The 18,007-nt window shown below is 43.0% G+C and overlaps 1 protein-coding gene across 6 annotated transcripts in view; it reads right to left on the bottom strand.

The window, feature by feature from the left end:
• Positions 1 to 18,007, bottom strand: part of Cdkal1 (CDKAL1 threonylcarbamoyladenosine tRNA methylthiotransferase) — a 596,174-nt gene that overhangs the window by 228,468 nt on the left and 349,699 nt on the right. For all 6 annotated transcript variants that reach the window (XM_027948318.3, XM_027948315.2, XM_027948319.2 and 3 more), the window contains one exon: positions 3,858 to 4,024. In XM_027948318.3, coding sequence (XP_027804119.2) covers positions 3,858 to 4,024 — 167 coding nt within the window. The remainder of the gene's footprint in view (positions 1 to 3,857; positions 4,025 to 18,007) is intronic.

Here is an 18,007-nt window from a genome sequence, read left to right as displayed (position 1 = left end):
ACTAGCATGGCAATATATTAGTCAACAAGTGTAAGTATACTGATGAATACCCTACTACTAACTGTCATCACATGGAACAGGAAAGAGATTAAGGGCGAATCTTACAAGTATGAAATGGCTAAAAATATGTACATGGAGGTGTATGTATGTGATTGAGAAAAATATATACACATACACACTAGAGTGCTGTTTCTGGGCTACACAGGAGACATCACAAGGTACTAAAAGAATAAAAAAAAAAATGGGATGTAATTAAATAGTATTTAAGGCCCCTGAATGTACACTGAAGAGCTTATCCTTAGCCAATAGGTGATGGAGAGGCCCTAGACTTTAGGATAAGGTCAAATATTTTTTTATTTGGTCTTTTTAGATATATATGACAGTAAATACTTTTGATCTACTATTTTATCAGTCCAGTATCGCACAGGCTTGTGGCTGTTCCTTGGGTTTGCTGGTGTTGCCAGCATATTTATGTCTGACACACTGTCACCTATGTCACCATTAAAATGAATCCTGTGTATCTTTAAGGCAATGAGGAGATAGAAATGAGGACTGTGAAGGCTCCAGAAGCTACTTTACTCTCGGCTGCCGGCGGTGATGGGGAGCTCTGCCTTTTACTCAGTAGGCATGTATGCAATAGCTCCTGCACAGAGTGCAAACGCAATGCCTGACGCTGGACGAGACCTTCAAAGCACATCCTGAGGGTGGAGTCACCATCTTCTATTCCTACAGAGATTTAGTAAAGCGTTTCCTCAACTCATGTTTTTCTACACTGTTCTTTTAACATAACACAATAGAAAAGTTGGAATTTTCCTTTAAATAATTTCACTTTAAACTGTGTGTGTGTATATATTTTTTTTTTTTACCAAAAAAAAAAAAATCTTGCGAGTCAGGGATGTGCAGTGAACAGAATGACAGAGGAGGGCAGGGCCAGCAAAGTGCTCTGTGATTACAGACTGCTGGTGAGGCTTCTTCCAGGAACACAAGGAGCACAGTCCCAGCAATAAACCTGGGAGGAGGAGGAGGGGGAGGAGGGGGAGGAGGGGGGGAGGAGGGGGAGGGGGGGAGGAGGGGGAGGAGGGGGAGGAGGGGGGAGGAGGGGGAGGAGGGGGGAGGAGGGGGAGGAGGGGGAGGAGGGGGAGGAGGGGGAGGAGGGGGGGGAGGAGGGGGAGGAGGGGGAGGAGGGGGGGAGGGGGGGAGGAGGGGGAGGGGGGGAGGAGGGGAGGAGGGGGAGGAGGAGGGGGAGGAGGAGGGGGAGGAGGAGGGGGAGGGGGAGGAGGGGGGGGAGGAGGAGGAGGGGGGGGAGGAGGAGGGGGAGGGTGTGCAAAGCTTCTGGGTGCAGATGGCCCAGCTCCTCCCAGCACACCTCTGGGTGCCGGCTTCCCCCAGGTGGCACAAAGGCGGGTCCCACCCCTGCCTGTGAAGCACACAGGAATCTGCGGCTTGCTCAGGGGAAACCTCTCACCCTCCGTCATCTTCTGCTGCCTGTCAAGGTCAGAAACTTGAGGGGTCAAAGCTGCTGACTGGGCTGGGTGCCCTACCAGGACTTTAGGAAGGAGCTTCCTCCTTCATTCACTCCTTTACACTCATTTCTCTAGAACTACTGGGAGGGGTAGACGCAGGGATGAGAGGACCATGTATGTCCTCACTTCAAGACGACAACATTGTGAGAGGGAAGGCCAACATCACACCCAATTCAAGGCAAGGATTTAGAAACCATCACATGTGACTATCGACTTGTTCCCAGACTCTCTGAGCTCTATGAACTCAACGCGGTGTTTTCCAGGTGAAGGATACAGTCATGCTTAGCACCTCGGGTTGATTCTGAGCAGCTCTCCTGGAGCATCTGTGGGAGGCCAGCGACGGTCACTCCTGTAGGTGGTGAGCAGGAGGACTGGATCTGGACGCAGCAGGGCTGCTGAATCTTGCAATCATTAAAATGCTGACTTTATTCCAAGAAGTACTTGAAGTCACCTCAGAGCCAGAACGTGATTTTTTCCCCTTGTGTTTACAGTTGAACTTCTCCAACTTTAGCTTGCACTGTCCCTGAATCCATAATCGTGTTTTTTTCTTCTCTCACCACGCCATCATAAACCACACACTGGAGGGGCCCAGCTCCCTTCCTACCGACCACGTACCCAGCACGCCGCTGGGTCTTCAACGATGCATGCTCCACATTTACTGCAAACATGGCAAGACTGCCACAGCTTTTAGCATATTTCCTTTTTACACAGAATCACTTGCTTTTTCAAGTGTTGAGTCAAAGTGTTAAGCGAAAGTTGACGTGTCTGTGAATTATTTTTAAAAGCAAATCAGAATCATCCCACATGCTGTGAGGGACCAAACTTACCGTAAAATTCCTATACCCTTTACTAGAAAGACCTAGCTGGGAAAATGTAAATAACACAATTGAAATTGCTATATTTCTTCATTATATATTTGCAATTAACAATCATTGTTATTAACACTGTTCTCAGAATTTCTAAATTACATTGTGGATACTAAGGTGGCTATTTAACAAAAACCTCACAAATGTAGAACGAAAATCAAATCAACATGAATAACTTTTAAATATTCAAATATGTATTTGCATTTATGCATTAACTTTCAGCAATTTTGGCTGATTTGTTATTTTTTCTGCACAAACGTACAGCAAAGGTCACACCTGAATAAGAGACTTCCTTCCCCACTTCACAAGACGTTCTGAGAGCTCCTGGACTCAGGTCCAATGTCGTGAACCTATGGCAATCGCCTCTCCAAACGCCCTGCATCCTAGCACGCACACTTCTTTGCCACGCTGGGCACTGCATCCAGGCCAGTGCACATACCAGACTATGCTCCCAGGTAAGGGAGCTACATCTGCGGACCTTTTAGTTTTTTGAGACAGGGTTTGGCTAAATTGTCCAGGCTGGCTTTAAAAATTGCAATCCACCTGCCTCAGCTTCCAGAGTAACTGGGATCACAGGCCTGCACCACCACACTCGGCTCATTTCCTTTACGTGGTTGTTCCCCTGTCCACACTCTTTGCTCAGATATTCTTCCTCTTATTATTATTATTATTAGTAGTAGTAGTACCACCAACACCATAAGGGATTAAACCCAGAGGTACCTTACCCCTGAGCTATATCACCAACCCTTTCTATTTTTTGAATTTTGAGTCAGGGTCTCATTAAGTTGCTTTGAATTTGTGATCCTCCTGCCTCCCAAGTTGCTGGGATTACAGGCATGTGGGCTCAGTTTACTATGGCATTTGTCATCTGTAACAGTTGCTGTTTTTTCTAGTCTGACACCTAGCTATGTAAGGCGAACGTCCTGGTCTGTGGATATAAAGATGAAACCAGCGGCCTGAGGGATGCCTCCTTCTCTGCTCTCAGTGATCAAGATGAATCAAGTGGAAGGGCATCACTCTGTGTTGTTTGATTCCACTCTGTCCCTGGACAAAGGGACAAACTCAATAACCCCTAAACACAGGGTGCAGTATTCTTACTAACATGGCTAATGGAGTTTGGATGACATCATATTGGCTGTTGACTGCAAAATTAATACAACTTATTACCAGTTCTGAAGTAGGCAGGGCGGGGTGGAGGGGACCTTAGGTGTGGGGAACTGAAGGACTGCAAGGAGCCGACAAGCACCCAGGAGAAGGTGTCAAGTATTGAAAAACGTAAGGAGCATTCACTGATGATGAGGAAGCAGCAACAAACCGCGTGGACTGACACAAGGGGACCTGAAAGACTCGATTCGTCGCTGTGAGGGGCCACCACAAAGGTGAAATGGCTTCTAGTGAAGCTGAGGAGACCATCCTGGGCAGCCTCAGGGTTGGGCGGGCAATGGTGTCACCAGGTCACTGTCCTTACCTCCAGATGCTCTAGGATATAGGGGGGGTTCGTCATGCCGAGCCTCAGCATCGCTCCCTCGGGAATGACTTCAACCAGGCGCCACAGGAGCGAGGGGAGGTCGGTGCCGATATCCCTGCCGTAGGCCCCCGTGTCTTCACTGGTCAACCAGATCTCACAGACACCCTCTGCGAATCAAAGGAGATAAGGAACAAATCTGTTCAGAGCTGCCGCACCCTACAGCTGCTCACCCTCCTAATGCAGCCGCTGACACCATGATGCAGGCAGTCTGGGTCCTCAGTTGCAGGGAAATGCAGCCATCCCTTAGTGGCAGGGGTTATTAAGTTCGGTTTATGAACACCACCGAGTTACCCGATGTTGTAAATTGTCAGTGTGTCCCAGGAAGTGACTGACGCTCACAGCCAATCGGTTCAACTGAGCTCCCTCCCCAGCACTTGGTCAGGGCTAGGGCTTCAGGCCCACCTCAGAGAATACCCAGCTTATTGAACACCAGGAGCCCTGGAACTGAAACTGTCCCTGGAGAGAACAGGTACTGTCAGCAGTCAGCCTATCACCAACCCAAGGAAAACTGTCAACTTACTAATTCCAAGGAACTACTTCCCTGTAGTAGTTTATTCTAATCTTTCTTCTTTATTCAGTTAAAAATACTGTTCATTTTATTGCCGTATCCAAAAATGTTGGTCGCAGCATAAACGGTGTTTGTGTTGGAAGGCCATTCCCAGACTGCGTGCCCCCTATTTCCCACCAGTCAGACTTAAAGAAAGTGCATTTATATTTTTGTTATCATAAAGAATCCTCTCGTCAAATATTAGAGCTTGCAAAAACATCCTTCCAAAAATCAAGAGGAAATCCTTTGGATCACCTAATGCCATTTCAAATGAATAAAACAGAGTGAAGGAGAGCCACCCAGGGTTTCCTGGTGCACACACAGAACATGTTTGAACCCATATTCAATTAAAGGATCAGCCTACTGCAGAAGGCCAAGTGACTCGCAGGCTAACACAGAGGAACCAGCCTGTGAAAACGTTCATGCTCCAGTGACTTCCTGCCTCTGAAGAACCTCAACACACAGGCAGGCGCAGGAGCTAGGACGTCAGTCCAAACCAAAGTGGAAGTTTCTAGAAAGTGTCTTGACATTATCATTTTAAATTGACTTTAGTTGACAGAAGAATTTCAAAACTACATTTAAATTTTCCGAGCCAAGAGAGACAACAAATACAACATATGGCATTTACAGGAACATGGATAAAATTTACAGCATAAAAAGGCAAAAAAAAAAAAAAACCCAAAAAAAATCAAGATTTTTCCACAGCTTGGAGTTAAGATTTCTAATCACAATTCTTTGCTTTAGAATAAGGGACAAATTCACTTTATTAAAAAAAATCTAATCTTCTAATGGTCATATCTTTTTTTTCTCCCCAGTGCTGGGATTGAACTCTGGACCTTGCGCATGCTGGGCACACACTCTGTCACTAAGCTACACCCCAGCTTTTCCCTAGCTTTCTGAGACACACACACACAGCCCCACCCACACCCACACAACATGGAAAATACAAAGATAGAAATACAATTTTAGTTTCCCAAACTAAAGGATCACTGTTTAGCAATGAGAACAGAAGATCTCAAAAGAAGGCTCCAGTTAAAAAAAAAAAAAGAGAGATGTTTTTAGTATAAAAATCCTAACCAGGCCTCGTGGCACATGTTATGATCCCAGCTACTCTATAGACTCCAACAAGAGAAGCCCAAGTTCAAGGTCAGCCCTGGAAACTTAGGTGAACCCCATCTCAAAATAAAAAAGGGGGGGATGGGGATGTACTCAGTGATAAAGAACCCCTGATTCAAACCCTAAGATCCCCTCCCCCCACAAAAAAAACAAACAAAATAACAGCTGTGTTGTGAATATAAAGGTTTTCTTTGTTTAATTTAAGTATATAAGCTCTGGAAATAATCAATCTTTGCTTAGTTTTAATCATTTCATAAGAAGAGTATGGCATACCACTGGCTACCAAGAAAGAGGCTGGCATGTCTACTGGCTATCTTTGTAAGTCTTAAAATTTTTATAAACATGCTCTGTACACGAAACATTTTTCTATTTAAAAATGAACTGCAATTAATAGTGTCATTTTAAATTCTTAATATTATATATGCCATCAGACTCTGGACTCATGCAACCTTTTAAAAAAATACTTTATCATAAATTCCACTCCAGGAAGAGAGATGGTGAGCAACAACACAAACAGATCTCAAACATTCTCAAAGAGGTTTTGAAAACAGGACATTATCCATGATTTTCCAGTTACTGGCATTTGAGCAACACAATGAATATTTTAAAGTGAACAGAATAATTTTAATTTATAATTTTTCCATCCAAATGGTTCCATGTTATGCCTTCTGTGGAGAGCGAGATTCTGGAGCAGTGCCTTGCTGCTGGAGAGGAATACAGAGGGAAAGTCACCGTGAATAGCATGGAAACAGCAGCCATGCAGAAAACCAGTCAGCTCTGGGAAAGGCAGAGGTGGGACCAACGGCCCCTGGTGGGCTGAGACTTCAAATCAAATCACAGAAGGGGGAAGAGCTGTAACACGAAATCAGCAGCCACAGAAACAACAGTCTTTACCGCTCTCATCAAGGCTGCTAAAGTACCCCGTGTAACAAGGACCTGGTGGAAAACAAAGAACCGAGAGCCTGTGCAAGTGGGAAGCCCTGGACTCGAGAACCCTGCCAATTCAATCCAAAAAAAAGTGTGCCAGTAGGTCTTGCTGCTAATCAACTGGAGGAAGCCCAGGTTTCAAGCATCAGTTCTAATGAGATTCCATTCTTCCAATCCTTGGGTCACAGAAGGCCTTTCATACTAAAGGTAAAGCTAAGTGTGGAATCCCCAGGCTGACATCCTTTTTTCTTGGGAAGTCCCATGATGACTCATCTGGCAAGCAGTTCCTGTCAGGGCAGGCTTGCATATGATTTCACTTGGGAACCTGCGGGCTGCAGCAATCAGTAATGGACACACACTGGGACACACTCATGCTTAAATCTGCACACTTAATTGGCCATACTTACGGACAGAAGCTCTCGCCTCAACAGCTTCGTTCCTGAAGGACTTCAGTTAGCAGCTATATTCCTTTGCACATTCATTTCTTTGTACATCCATCAAATATTTATTAGGCCCTTACCTACTATGTGCCCTGCAGCTCTTTCAGCTCATGTTAAACGTCGATTTGCCACTAAACTTCTGCTATCTAAGGTTGACTGTCATCCAGGAGCTAGAAAGAGGACACTGACAGTCATACAGGGGACCTTGTGTGCAGCCCTATTGGTGGTGGGGCTGAAAGGAGGTGGCCTTGGAGAAGAGACTTAGATGTGAGCCAGCTGGGCTGCCCTCAAGTGGATCTGATGTCAGTCCCAAGGAGAGGGCCCAACCTGCACTGTAACTTGGCCTTTGATTAACACGTGTCAAAAAAAAAAAAATGAACACATGAAATTGAAAAAGAGGTACAAGAAAAACTAAGATAAGCAAAGTGAAGGTCCAACTAAAGAAATAAATACATGCATCCAAAGACGGGATGGGATGGGAAAGTGGGAGACGGAAATTAGCTTTCCATTCAAAGAAGAAGATATATCACTTTCTGAAAATTGTTGATCTCTCCAGTTTGGTTCATTTTTCTCCAAATCGTCCAGTCTTCCTGACTTTTCTAATGTCCATGAGGTTCATCAGATCATCCATCATTCTGAGGCCTTAATTTTGGTAAGGAGCAAATACGAGGAAGGCAAGAAATGCACGGTACAGGAAAAACCCTTTGCAAAGTTCAGTTACCAGGCTCCACTTTCCTCTCACACAGGCAACTGCAGATCAGCCAGCAGCTCAGGCAAGGATACTTTTCCCTGAATAGAGAACAACCTCAACAGCTGGATTCCAATCTGTGCTCCATAGTAATTTGATATGGCAGAAAATGGAAAAAACAGAAAACATAAAAGGTAAATAATAAAAGATAATATTCAATAAAATTGTCTCACAATAACAACAAAAAAAAAAATCACACTTTGCCAAAACGCAATTTCAAAAGCTTATGACTGACTACAACTTTTCCTATGTATGCGCTTCACTGTAATAAATTAAAATACAGGTAAAGACTGGTTTCAACTGGTTAGAAACGCTACGCTTCTCTGGCAGCTCTTGGTTTATGGCTGGGGAAAGCTTCCACCATAAGTTAATTATTCCTCAACGAGTTTCTGAAAGTAAGGGTTGCAAAAATATAAAAGCAGCAAGCCACGAGAGAGCAGCAGTTAAAGGGCACTAGATGGCAAGACGACCAAACATCCTTAGAAACCTTCTTCCTTCTCCAGCTCACTCTCGCCCTCTGCCTCCGACTCCTGTCCTCCATTCCCACCTTTAGCTTGTCCATTCCTCCTCTCAGTCCCATCCATGATCCCTTCCCAGTTCCTCCACTCTTCATTCCCCCAGTAAGGAATACAAAAAGACTTTATGGGCTTTTTCTTTTTAAAACTTTACAGATTCCAGAAATAAATATGACCCTCTATTTGAAAGGTCATGAAATTTTCTTCAAGATATACTTCTATGTTACACACACACACACACACACACACACACACACAGAGGCAGGTGCCTCTTCAGCCTACTTATTTAATAGCAAGTTAGATAATAAAATCCTTTTTGTCCCTTTTAATAGTACTAGTGGACACTCAAAATTTCCATGCTGTTCTGTAGGTAAAAAAAGGACTTAGATAACCTTCTTAGGCCCAGTTATAAATCTTGAGCAACATCCCCTTGGCCCATGCCCTTGTAAATTGAGGGACACAGGCAAGTGCAGGGAAAACAGGCACAAAATTGGGCAGCTCCACCTGGCCCCAGCTCCAGCCCAACTCCTGATACAGCCCTTCTGTAAATATCGGACCCAGCCCAAGGTGGGGCTGCTCACTCTCCACAGAGCTCTCATTTTCCCTGAATGTGCATCGGCCTTTCTAAATAAAAAAAATATTAATGATTATTAATGATATCATAATAGAACCAAACTATGCTGTTATATAATTGATAAATCTGACAGTAACCTATCTCACAGGCCCCCATACAAGATAATTGTTAACTAGCAAACTCCCCAATTATATGTTTATAGTACCTTTACAAACTTTCTTAAAAAGTCTTACTGACATCAGAGTTTTCCCCTCCCTCCCTCTCTCCCACCCTCTCTCCTTTCCTTCCTTCCACGGTTTTGGAGATTGAAGCCAGGGTCTCCTGCATTCTAGGTTAAGAGCTCTCCCACTGAGCTACATGCCCTGTAGTTCTTTTCATTTTGAATAATGTGAAACACAGAAAAGTTTCAATAGAGCCATGAACACCTGCACCTCCGTCACCAGTCTCTTCAGTAACGTTCTGCTGTGCTGTGAGCCCCTGCTCCATACCCACATATGCAGGTACCTTTTTTCTGAACCATTTGAGAACAGATGTGGACACTATGGCACTTTAAACGTGTCACATATATCTTCTATGATCAAGGGCATTTTCCCTCACAAGCACAACCCCCCATTGCTCTTAGCAAGCCTAACGGTGGGGAAAACTCACTGCAGCCGGAATACCTATATCCCTTGGGACTCAGATAATCTTAGATAGTCGCTGCAGTTAGATCTCTATGCTTTAAGCACATCTTGTCTTCTCTATCTAAAAGGCCTCTGTACTCTTATTTGCATAGTTAATACCTTTGTGACCACTGAGACCAGTTTAAATGCTCGGTTCCCGTCCTCTCCCCCACCTTGGCTATAACTTTGTAATCCAACATGTTGCAGTGATTGGTTTGTCTGTCCTGAACAGGATACAAGCATCCCACAGGCAGAGACCTGAAACTCTTACTAAAACACACGTCCCTGGGGTATACAGTGGTGCCTAGCACATGGTAAGCTCTTGCTGAATTTTGGTTCCATCAATGTATTTAATGAGGTTGCTTGCTATAAAAAAAATCCATGTGTTCGGATCAACTAAGTTCACTTCAACTTACATTTGAAAGGTCCCTCCTCCTACAGACAAACACATGTAAACACTACGTAGACACACAGAGAGTGTGCACAGGAGCGCAGGAGGTGCCGGGATAGGCCGTGAGAAAACCAGCACAGTAGCTGGTAGTTTCTGTAGATCAGTAATGTACACAAATTTACTCAAGTTTTAGCACTAACTTAAACAGCTATAGAATAATTTAAAGAGCAAAGAAAACTAAAGATATAAAGGGTTTTTCATTATTTGGACTATTAAACCTCATTACAAAATGAAGAATAGAACTGAAAATTTTCAAGAACAACTTCTTCATGACTCACGTTTTTTGGTCCTGAAGGTCTTTCTCAAAAGTGACCTCCACCAAAAGTATAAATGGATCCTGATATTCTTTATTTATAATTAAGGAAGTTCAACTCAACATCAAGTATTGTTTTCTGCTTTTTATTATATTCTTTTGTGTTCAGTTTGAAGGGGCATCAGGTATACAGTTTAGGTCCTCATACAAGTAAAATGTCTTTCATTCATTCATTCCCTCCTCTGACAAGCAAAACTGAGTACTTGTTATGGGCCAGACCCTGCTCTAAATTTGAGAGATAAAATCTGCCTTCATGAAACTTAAGTAGGAAGGGCAATAAGTAAAAGTTCAATTTTAAAAGATAAAAGGTATGGGTGATAAAGGAATTGAGGAAGACACTGTTATTTTGTGACAGGAACAGTGGAGGAAGACTTGTGATGATACAAAACCCGAGGGAGCCAGCCAGACTAGCAAGCTAAAAGAACAGCTCTCCAAGCAGAGGGCCTATCAGGACCGAGACCCAGCGACACATGCCAGCAGTTCCCACGCCACACCAAGAGGTCAGCGTGGCTAGGTCGAGCGAGCGACAGGCTGGGTTGGGCTGAAGGTAAGTGTGAAATGGGAGCCTGTGTTAAAGAAGTCCTTACAGGAGGTCAGCCTCACTGGGATGGCCAGGGGAGCAAAAAAGACAGGTGATAAGCTCTGTGTGGTCAAGCGTAATAAAGCAGCCACCGTCTACTATGCCGCCAGCAAAAGCTCTCAGTGACTCCAGGTTTGGAAAGACTCCTGAACACTGAATGCAGTTTCTGCACTACAGGGAGCGGGAGAAGAGGACGGAGCTTCGCAGTCTTCCTAAATTATGTTAGTTTCTTTAAATTTTATGGGGGGAGGCACAGGGAATTTAGCAAAATTGAACAAAATGTATGAAACAAGAGAGACAAACATAAATGGGTAGGAGTAGAAGGAATCCCGGCGAGTAGCACCTTCCTGCCTTCCCGACGGTGTCACCGCAGCCAAAGGGAGGGGTGCTGGCCTGTTTCTCCTTTTCCTTCTTCCTTCCCGGCACACAGCCCCAGGTGCGCATTTAGCATCATTTACATTGAAAACCCACAAATAAACCAACACTTGCCACAAACTTAGAGTCTCACCGAGGTCGAGCCACAGCTACAGCTTCTGGAGGGACAAATTAGAATTTGTACAACAGAAGGTCTCTTGGGAGGTGGGAAAAGGAAAGGAAAGCAGACTCGTCCTCAAGCCCCTGTTAACCACACACCAAGCAACAGTAACTCGGGTCACACTGACTCTCCCGAACTAACTGAGGTGGTGAAGGTGAGTGGCCACAGGCGTGTGTATGTGCACGTGCTGCTCCTATACGATGCAAGAGCAAAGAGCAGCTCTAGAACAATCAGTCAAGTCTGAACGTTCTCCAAAACAGTAAGTAGTTCTCCTTTGAGGAAAAGAAGACTCATCAAGATAGGAAGGTTAGGGTTATCATGATATCCCATTCCCAAGGACTGGATCACTTGCCTCTTCAATGTAAAATCTCCAAGAACAAAGCACTATAAACACCTGCAGATGGATTAATGAAAGGTGCTTTTAATATTTATTAAAATAGGGGCTGAGATTGTGGATCAGAGGTACAGTACTTACCTACCTTGTATGAGGCACCAGGTTCAATCCAAAGCACCACATAAATATAAATAAAATAAAGGTATTGTGCCATCTATAACTAAAATTAGTTTCTAAAAAATATTCATTACAATAGAACAGCATGCACTCCAATAACCAGCTCTATAACTTGTCCAAAGCTATGCTAACCAAAGTGGTATCTGCAGACCTACTTGCTACCTACAGTGCAAACTGTTGGCTCTAGCCACAATGACGACAACACAGAGTTTAATTAAAAGGAAATACTGTGAGGACTTCCACTTGCACACCTAAAGGATTAACTGTTACAAGAACTACTTCAATACCGTGAGTCATAAGAACAACTGGTAAGGGGCTGGGATGTGGCTCAAGCGGTAGCGTGCTCGCCTGGCACGTGCGGGGCGCTGGGTTTGATCATCAACACCACATAAAAATAAAATAAAGATGTTGTGTCCACCGAAAAACTAAAAAATAAATATTAAAAAAAATTATCTCTCTCAAAAAAAAAAAAAAAAAAATTGGCAAAGTCCATGACCCAACAACCAGACAAAGAGCAGCCGGTGGTGCACAGCTGCCATTCTCGAGAGAGAGAAACAAGGTGAGCAGTGACTTCCCCACTACTGTGTGGAGGTGCTGCCCAGTGCAGAAAGGGGGGAGCTGAGCAGAGCCTGCTGACCCTGTTGAGCTGATGAGGTCAACACTGGAGCTCAGAAGGCAAGGATTCACAGGATGGAATATTACAGAGGAGAAAAGAGCACAGAGATACATGCCCAAAGAGCCACACGCGCAGGCAGAGAAAGCCACTGAATACAGCTTAAAGGGAAGAGGGAGGAGGACTTGGTGTCAGAAACTATGCAAGCTGGAGTGCAACGCGGAGTCAGCCCTGAGATACTGAGAAGCTGTCATCCCGGAGAACAGCTGCAAACATGAGGCAAAACAGATTCTTCAGACAGACAAGGCAGAAAGAATCAGAAAGCAGAAGAATCCATATCCCCTAGGAGAATCCAGATCTTTATGCAGAAGAGAAATAACATAGAAAACAAAGGAAAATATCAGATAATACATAAAGGAATAAATTGTATCAGAAATGGTAAATGAGTGGGAATATATAAAAAGTATTTTTCCTCAATTTTTCTCTCTCAAAATACAATTGAGTGTTTAAAGCAACACATTGTTGGGTCTACTGTCGGGAGCTGCCACGTAGGAACCGAGCGCCCCTTAGCCTTGAGTGACGAGAATGTGCAGATGTGGCAAGCCAGCCACGGGCTGTGTGTGTGTGAACTGTGGGCACTGAGCGCACAAAGTGGACTGGACCGACGTTGCCCCTCTTTTTGGGCAGGCCTCGCTCTGCCATGATCGCCACACAGCTCATGAGATGGGCATGACCTCCCCAAATGTCAGTCAACCTGCTGACACCAGACATCATGAAGCCAGACTCAACCCCCTGAAACCTGACCCCTTGCCTCGTTTTTATGGCTTCAAGTAAAAGGGTTCAGCACATGCTCTCTCCTCCTCTCTCCACGGATCCCTAAGGTCAGAGGAGCCGTCGCAGACCCAAAGAAAAAGGATTTCTGTGTCTCTGTGTGGTTATTTCCTGAGTGTTTTAGTTGTGAGACAGGACAGTGTATACATTATTTTAAAAGAAAAATAAGCACAAAGGACAAAAGAAAGAAATGATAATATACAATTATATATCACTAAAGTAGTGAAATATTATTTAAAAGTAGTTTGCAAAGGTATATATTTCAACCCTAGAGCAACCACCAATCAAACCAAAAGGTACAGCAGCTCGGGAAGCTGAGGCAGGAGGATCCCGAGTTTAAAGCCAGCCTCAGCAACAGCGAGATGCTAAGCAACTCAGTGAGACCCTGTCTCTAAACGAAATACAAAATAAGGCTGGGGATGTGGCTCAGTGGTTGACTGCCCCCGAGTTCAATCCCTAGTTCCCCCACCCACCCCAAAAAAGGTACCGCTAACAAGGAAATAATGAAAATAAACTTGAACTTTAATACTCAGTTCAAAAGAAGGTAGGAAAAGTGGCAAGAAGGAAAAAAGAAATGACACGGATTACAATAAACCATTAACTCCAGAGAGACAGAAGTGGAATGGGACCAGGGAGCATGACAAATCGTTACCTTTAATTCTTTCTCCAAAAAAAGTTTGACATAAATTAGATAAAGTGTTAAGATATGATAGAGACTGTTGTTTTTTTAAATTAAACTGTGCCAATTTTTGTAGGTTTTATGTTGAAGTCATTTTTTTTAAACTTTTTTAAAAATTTTTTTTAATATTTATTTTTCAGTTTTCGGCGGACACAACATCTTTGTTTGTATGTGGTGCTGAGGATCGAACCCGGGCCGCACGCATGCCAGGCGAGCGCGCTACCGCTTGAGCCACATCCCCAGCCCTGTTGAAGTCATTTTTAACTTAAAATTTTAATGACAATAATCTCTGATTACACAAATGTTAGTGATCTTCATTTTCCTATTTCATAAAATGCTTCAAAAGAACTAAGCCGGCAAATGTAGTCAGTGTGCATTGAGATGATTGGTCCTATGAGCATAATTGAGTGTAATCACATTTATTAAACTTGACTATATGATGCTGAAAATAGAATGTTAACTCTCCTCTAGCCCAAGGGGAAACCAAAATGCTAGTTTAAAATAACTCCCTCATAGGGGAAAAATGATAATTTCTCACCACTAAGAATTCAACTCCTCAAAGAAAGGTCAAAATACAGTTGCCTGGTGACACCAATGAAACAACGAACCAATGGCCTGGCCCAGGCCTTACCTTAGCCCATCCAGGGCTCCCCGGTGTGCACCTGGAGATGATGTAAAACTTTAATAATTCTGGGCCTGGAAGAGAAGGGAAGCTCCGTCTCTTGGGTTTACCACCCTATTCACTAACAATAGATTCTGTTGCATAGATGTGTTTTGGCACTACACCTAACACAATGCTTATTGGAGGAATTCATCAATGTGTTTGAATAATATACACACAATTATTGGGGATTGAAACAGGGATATCTTACTACTGAGCTGCATCCCCAGCCCTTTTTATTTTTAATTTTGAGACAGAGTCCTGGTAAGTTGCCCACGCTGGCCTCAAGCTTGTGATCCTCCTGGCTCACCCTCCTGAGTGCCTGAGAGTACTAGACATGCACCCCTGTGCTTAACCTCAGAGATAATTTTTAAAATCAGAATTAACCAGATAGAAAATGCCAAAAGGCTTTATCTACTTCATTTTACAAGCACCAGTTCTGAGGATCAGAAAGGCTGAAAGATTTATCCAAAGTTATATAGTACCTTGTAGCAGAGCAGAAATTAAAATTAGTCTTTTAATTCCTGGAAGGATCTTTAACATAATTCTTTGTATGTCAATTCAGTGACTCAAGGAGAACATCTATAAAACATCAGCTATAATTACGGTGACATGAGATTAACCAACCAAAGACTCAGAAGACAGATTTAATAAGAAAATGACTGATGAAAAATCAAAACAATGTGTAAAAACATGAAGCACATAAAAGCATAAACCAGCACTAGCCCTCACAAATCCCAAACACATGGGCTACTGAGCACGTGAGGTACGAGCAGTCCAAGCCGAGAGGTTCTTCTAGGTAGAAAGCACACACCAGAATTTGAAGACTTGGTATGAAAAAACCAACGCCAAATATTTGATTAAGTCTTTCTATATTGATTATGAGTTGAAATGATTACATTTTGGATATACTGGGTTAATTAAAATGCCTAGCCTAAATAAATTTCATCTGTACCTTGTGACCTCTTAATATAGCTGTTAGACAATTTTAAGTCACACACATGGCTTGTAGGTATTTCTACTGGACAGCACTATACAGATAGTTCTTCATCCCAGGATGTTGTACAAAGAATTAACATGAGCTGGACTCAGTGGTGCACACCTGTAATCTCAGCAACTTGGGAGAGTGAGGCAGAAGGATCACAGTTCAAGGCCAGCCTCAGCAACTTAGTGAGGCTTTATCTCAAAAACTAAAAAGGAATAGGGATGTAGCTCAATGGTTAAGTGTCCCTAATTCAATCTCTGTTTAAAAATCAAAGAGAATTAAATAAATTTTAACTTATAAGTTAGAACTATATTATAAATTATACTTCCTTCTATATATTTAGCCCACAAAACCAGAAAATTCTTCATGGCTAAATAATTTGACTAGTAGACATAAGCTACATACTTTAAAGAATTTGTATGCCATTCACAGATATTAGTTTTTATTTTCTTGACTGTTGACATTTACTGAAATTCAGAAAATTACAGAGTTAATAAATAAAAATACTCCATAAACAAATCTCTGGCTCTACAATAAGCTTGTTGTGTATTATTTTTAACTTGTCTTGTTCAGAAAAAAATAAATATCATTAAAGCACTGAGGTTGACTTAATAAAACCTCAGTGTTCACAATCTCTCAACCCTCTCCTAAAACCCATTACAAGGAAACTCTCTACCTTTCCTTCCTCTTTTGCAGCCAGTATTTTACTGTGACACCCTCCCACCACAATTTTAAAAGAAAATTGAGTATTTGTGGTAATTGCTCTGGCCCCAAATTAGCCAATTACAACAAAATCATTTTTTTCTTTTGTAAGAGTGCTGATTGTGTTTTAAAAATGTTTATTTACCTCTGTTAAGTCTGTCAATTCTCTTCCAAAAAAATAATTCTGATACTGCAAACTTGAGCTCATTTAAATATTCTACAAAAACCTTGTGAAAAAAACAAAGTTCATTGTATATTCTGCAACTCCCCAGTTGTTTTGTGTTATTTCATGTCGCCTGGGCTGGTTCAGGAGTAAGCTGAGGTCCTAGAGAGGGTCTCTATAATTCATCATTTGTCTTGAAGATTTCCAACAGTGTCCTATGGAGAATCACTCAGTGAATGCAGAGGAGGGAGGAGTCGGCAGAGGGGAAATGGCGCTGGGTGACTGACCTCAGGTGGTGTTGATTGTGTAGGGCCCCTTCATCTCATCTTCAACTGAGTGACAGCTTCAACAGACGGAGATTTTTGTCCATTTTGTTCACTAATATGTCCCCTGCAATGCAACACTGTGGGCCCCAGTGAGGACTTGTTGACTGAATGCAGGAATTAATTAAAAGATGGGAAGGAAGAAAAGCATGCAGGACTGCAGAAAGAGACGACACTGGACCAGAACCAGCGGCACTGAAGCGAGAGCCTATAGCTGCAGCTCTGGGATTGTTCACTGAGCAGGGACACAGGAGAGTCATCGTATTACAAACAGAACACAAGACAGAAATGCTTATTCCTGATACAGAATGAATCACAATCAGAAAATGCCTACCATGTACTTATTAAACACAAAAGACATTGTAGAAATAAATTGTCTATTATCCCCGTTTCCTATTTATGCACTAATTATCATCTTTGATAGACCCAAAACAGTAAGAAAAAGTTTTCTGAGAAATATGAAAAACTGAGACGATCTTAGCCATTGAACTAATCAATTTTCCCCCTGAAATGAGGGAAAATTTATTTGAGTAGGAAAAAGACAAGAGATTTGTTAGACAAGTACTTGAAGGACAGTCTAGACAGAACAAAATAGTAGCCAGTGCAGTTCTAACATAACTCCAGTGTTTAGGTGTGGGTGTGAAGTGTCCCCCAAAAACTCAGATGTAAGACAATGCAAGAAAGTTTATAGGTAAGAGGATAGGGTTATAAGAGTCTTATCCCTTTAGGGGATTAATGCACTGATTAGGTTAACTGAGTGGTCACTATAGGCAGGAAGGGTATGGCTGGAGGTGGGTCACTGGGGGCCTGCCTCTGGGGTTTGTATTTCTTCCTTAGTGAGCAGTCTCTCCTTCCCTCTCCCTCTCCCCCTTCCCCTCTCCCTCCTTCCTGGTGCCACATTCCCAGCTACTTTCCTCCACCACACTGATGTTTTGCCTCCTCTCAGACCTGGAGGAATGCAGTTGGCCATTTAAGGACTAAGACCTTGGAAACCATGAGCTCCAATAAACGTTCCTCCTTTAATTACTTTTGTTAGGCCTTTGGGGCACAGTAGCAAAAGAGCCAAGATACCCAGGAATATGACATTTAAAGGATCCATTCAGAAGATGAAACTCAGCAGCAATGAACCAGCAGCCAGATGTGAAACCCCATCCCTGATGAGAAGCCCAAGTGACCCTACCTTCTAGTATTCCCTAGAGCGTACTTCACCTACA

The sequence above is a fragment of the Marmota flaviventris genome, chromosome 6 (assembly GCF_047511675.1).
Source record: "Marmota flaviventris isolate mMarFla1 chromosome 6, mMarFla1.hap1, whole genome shotgun sequence".
Classification (NCBI taxonomy): Eukaryota; Metazoa; Chordata; class Mammalia; order Rodentia; family Sciuridae; genus Marmota; species Marmota flaviventris.
The sequence above is the reverse complement of the archived record's forward strand: the minus strand, read 5'-3'. Positions and strand labels throughout refer to the sequence as shown.